The following is a 3355-nucleotide window of genomic DNA, read 5'->3' as shown; positions in this document are numbered from 1 at the left end:
ACATTGTAATAAGGCTGTGCTGAAAATGTAAAATTAGGAAATTTTGTTGCGATTTCTAAATCAATAAAATTAAAGTATTAGAAATACAACACTGCCTAAGGGTAAAGTAAAATTATATGATCATAGTAATATTTTTAAAGTACAAGAAATTGGAAAATGATATCTCCCCCCCCCCCCCAAAAAAAAAAGTTATGCTCACATACAACATTAATAATGGGGAGGAGCGAAGTCAGTAATTGAAATGAATGACAATAAACAGGGGATGTGAAAGTGTGTATATGAAATTTTGAAGTATGATAGACCATTTTATCACACAAAAACACTGGTTCAAAATTCAGTGTTAAGTACACAAGTTTTATGATCAGATATTTTGAATTTGTCTGTTTTATTTCCTAACTATCAAGCCATACACAAAATGAAATGGCACATACTCTGGTACTCTGAGATAAATTTGTAAGGTAGTGACTATTGATGCAACTTCTGTGTAACCCGTACATGACCAAAGAATTCTTGAAAGCAAAACCACTTGCATACCAGTGCTTATTATTACATGATACATCACTTTGACATATTTTAATTTACAGAATCAGTTTTTTTGAGCTAAAATTTCTTTGACCCTTCGGACTTGTTTTGACAGGACTTGATGTGTTGACAAGATAAGTTCTTGAAATATCTTAAATCAAATGAGACAAACACAAACAACACAATGAAAGAAAAAAAAATCAGGTCCTTAAAGAGAGCAAAGCAATGTTGGGCTGATTTACAAGTGTTATGACACCCACCAAACACTGGGCAATGTATATAGAATTAAAAAAAAAATAATAAAATAAATAAATATATGGTAATATCCTTTTATACATTTATACATTTGCATGGCTTTGTATACTAGGGAAGGCTTTGAAATCCAACAATCTTACAGATAAATAAAAGAAAATAAAAAATAATAATAATAATAACAATTAAATAGATACATAAAATGACAAAAAAAAACAAACAAAACAAAACAAAAACAAGGGATAAATCATTACGATTGTTAACATTATTACTGTGATTGTTTTTATCTCTTCATTCAATGGATCCTTATTATCAGAATTATATAATTTTAACCAAATAACCTAGATTTAAACCAAGTACAAAATCTGTGCAGAAAGGTGGATTGAAATGATTCCAGCTAAGACCAATCGAAGCACAATGTGCCCGACTAATCACAAGGCGTCTTTCTTAACTCCGGAACCAATCGCAAACATCCTTACTTCGTGCGCGCTGATTTCGAAGTTTGATCAAATATTCACGAGCCACAGGACCGTATAAAACTATAGTAAACACACGATCTCGTCATTCATTTTATCTGAACTCAGAGAAGATGGCACGTACCAAGCAGACTGCAAGAAAATCTACTGGAGGCAAGGCCCCACGAAAACAGCTGGCTACCAAGGCAGCCCGTAAAAGCGCACCAGCCACCGGTGGCGTTAAGAAGCCTCACAGATACAGGCCAGGAACTGTCGCTCTCCGTGAGATCAGGAGATACCAGAAGAGCACCGAATTGCTCATCAGGAAACTCCCATTCCAGCGACTTGTCCGTGAAATCGCTCAGGATTTCAAGACCGATCTGCGTTTCCAGAGCTCTGCCGTCATGGCCCTCCAGGAAGCCAGTGAGGCCTACCTTGTCGGACTCTTTGAGGATACTAACTTGTGTGCTATCCACGCTAAGAGAGTAACCATCATGCCAAAGGACATCCAGCTTGCCAGACGTATCCGTGGCGAACGAGCTTAAACATATTCTTGTTCCAGACAAAACACAAAACGGCCGTTTTCACGGCCACCAAAATATTTAGAAAAGATGCCTTCATGTTACAGCGCTCAAGAAACGTAATACACAAAATTAAAACACAAGGCCACATGATAAATGTTAGATCAAATTTGGAGTAGGAAAGTGTCATATAAACTGGCATAAACGCATCTAAACTATTATTTATACATATGCAAGAAAACAACAGATGTGATCGTATTGAGTGTTAAGTAGCCTATATACTGGCATAATTGTGACATCTTACACTCTATCATTACTTATAAACAAGACGAAACTATAACAATAAGTTTAAAATGAATGTCACGGACAATTCGAAAATGAATAAAACACTTGCAAATATAACGTACAAAACAGAACAATTATTTTCTAATTTAGAGTCCTTAACAGACAAGTATGAAATTATTACAATTATAAGAAAAAGGTATGCCAATGGATAGTATAACAATTTGTAAATGACATTGTTCATTTCAACAATAATATTGTACTATTTCAGTTAAAGGGAATACTATAGATAAAAGTGTATCGGCTACTACAACATGTTATCATTTACGAACACGTATCCAAACATATGCCAAAAGCACAACCATTAGAAGAAAATAGTAATTCTAATAAAGCAGAATCTCGTGCAGCACGAGCTGCACATGTGTCTGTCGTGTGCAATGTAAATACACAGTATATACCATCAATTTCACAAGAGAGAGAGAAAGAGTAAACGTTTACTTTATGAATACTGAATCAAATGATATATTAAAGAGGTGAGAACCTCGTTAGTGGTTAATACTTGCGTGCAAAACCTTTTGCATTGTGCCAAAATAGGTACAAATGAAAATAAATGATAAAAATATTCATTTAAAAAGAAAGGAATCACAGATTTAAAAACAGGAACTGCGCACGTAGTTCTAACCATGTATTTTTATTCGAATTTATTAGAAATGGGTATAAAATTTAAAAATATATATATATATTCATTTAAAAAGAAAGAAAACACAGATTTAAAAACAGGTACTGTGCACGTAGTTCTAACCATGTATATTTATTCGAATTTATTAGAAATGGGTATAAAATTTTAACATTCTAAAATATTGAACTACTGAATTGAGATAACAGGATTAGAAACAGCTCAAGGGTACATCAATAGAAAAAAAAAAAAAAATGTAAACAAGAACAAGCAAGGCGCGCAGAGCGGGAACCAATCAGACTGTTCCTTACTGTGTGCCTTCGTTGCACTGCCGAAGTTTTCAAGATACAAGTGCCTCTAGCGCGTCGTCGAACAGCGCTATATATATCGCTATCCCGTCTGTCTAGCGTCATTTCAGAAGTTTAATCTACTGAGAACTGAATTATGTCTGGACGTGGTAAAGGAGGAAAAGGTCTTGGAAAGGGGGGCGCCAAGCGTCACAGGAAGGTCCTGAGAGATAACATCCAGGGTATCACCAAACCCGCCATCCGTCGTCTTGCACGCAGAGGTGGAGTCAAACGTATCTCTGGACTCATCTACGAGGAGACCCGTGGTGTCTTGAAAGTTTTCCTTGAGAACGTCATTCG

General features: G+C 35.4%; 2 protein-coding genes across 2 annotated transcripts in view; both read left to right on the top strand.

The window, feature by feature from the left end:
* Positions 1–1319: 1319 nt before the first annotated feature.
* Positions 1320–1774, top strand: LOC133177073 (histone H3-like; the record flags this gene model as incomplete). The annotated part of the gene is made up of 1 exon (XM_061312165.1): positions 1320–1774. A coding segment is annotated over one exon (455 nt), but the record flags the coding sequence as incomplete, so codon positions are not given.
* A 1378-nt stretch (positions 1775–3152) lies between these two features.
* The window catches only part of LOC133177072 (histone H4), a 312-nt gene continuing 109 nt past the window's right edge, over positions 3153–3355 (top strand). Inside the window, exon 1 of the mRNA XM_061312164.1 lies at positions 3153–3355. This exon is cut by the window's right edge and continues 109 nt beyond it. Coding sequence (XP_061168148.1) covers positions 3153–3355 — 203 coding nt within the window.

The sequence above is a fragment of the Saccostrea echinata genome, unplaced genomic scaffold (genome assembly GCF_033153115.1).
Source record: "Saccostrea echinata isolate AGI-Se365-2 ecotype Australia unplaced genomic scaffold, CSIRO_AGI_Sech_v1 ptg000086l, whole genome shotgun sequence".
Lineage (NCBI taxonomy): Eukaryota > Metazoa > Mollusca > Bivalvia > Ostreida > Ostreidae > Saccostrea > Saccostrea echinata.
This window is presented reverse-complemented; position numbering and strand designations above follow the sequence as displayed.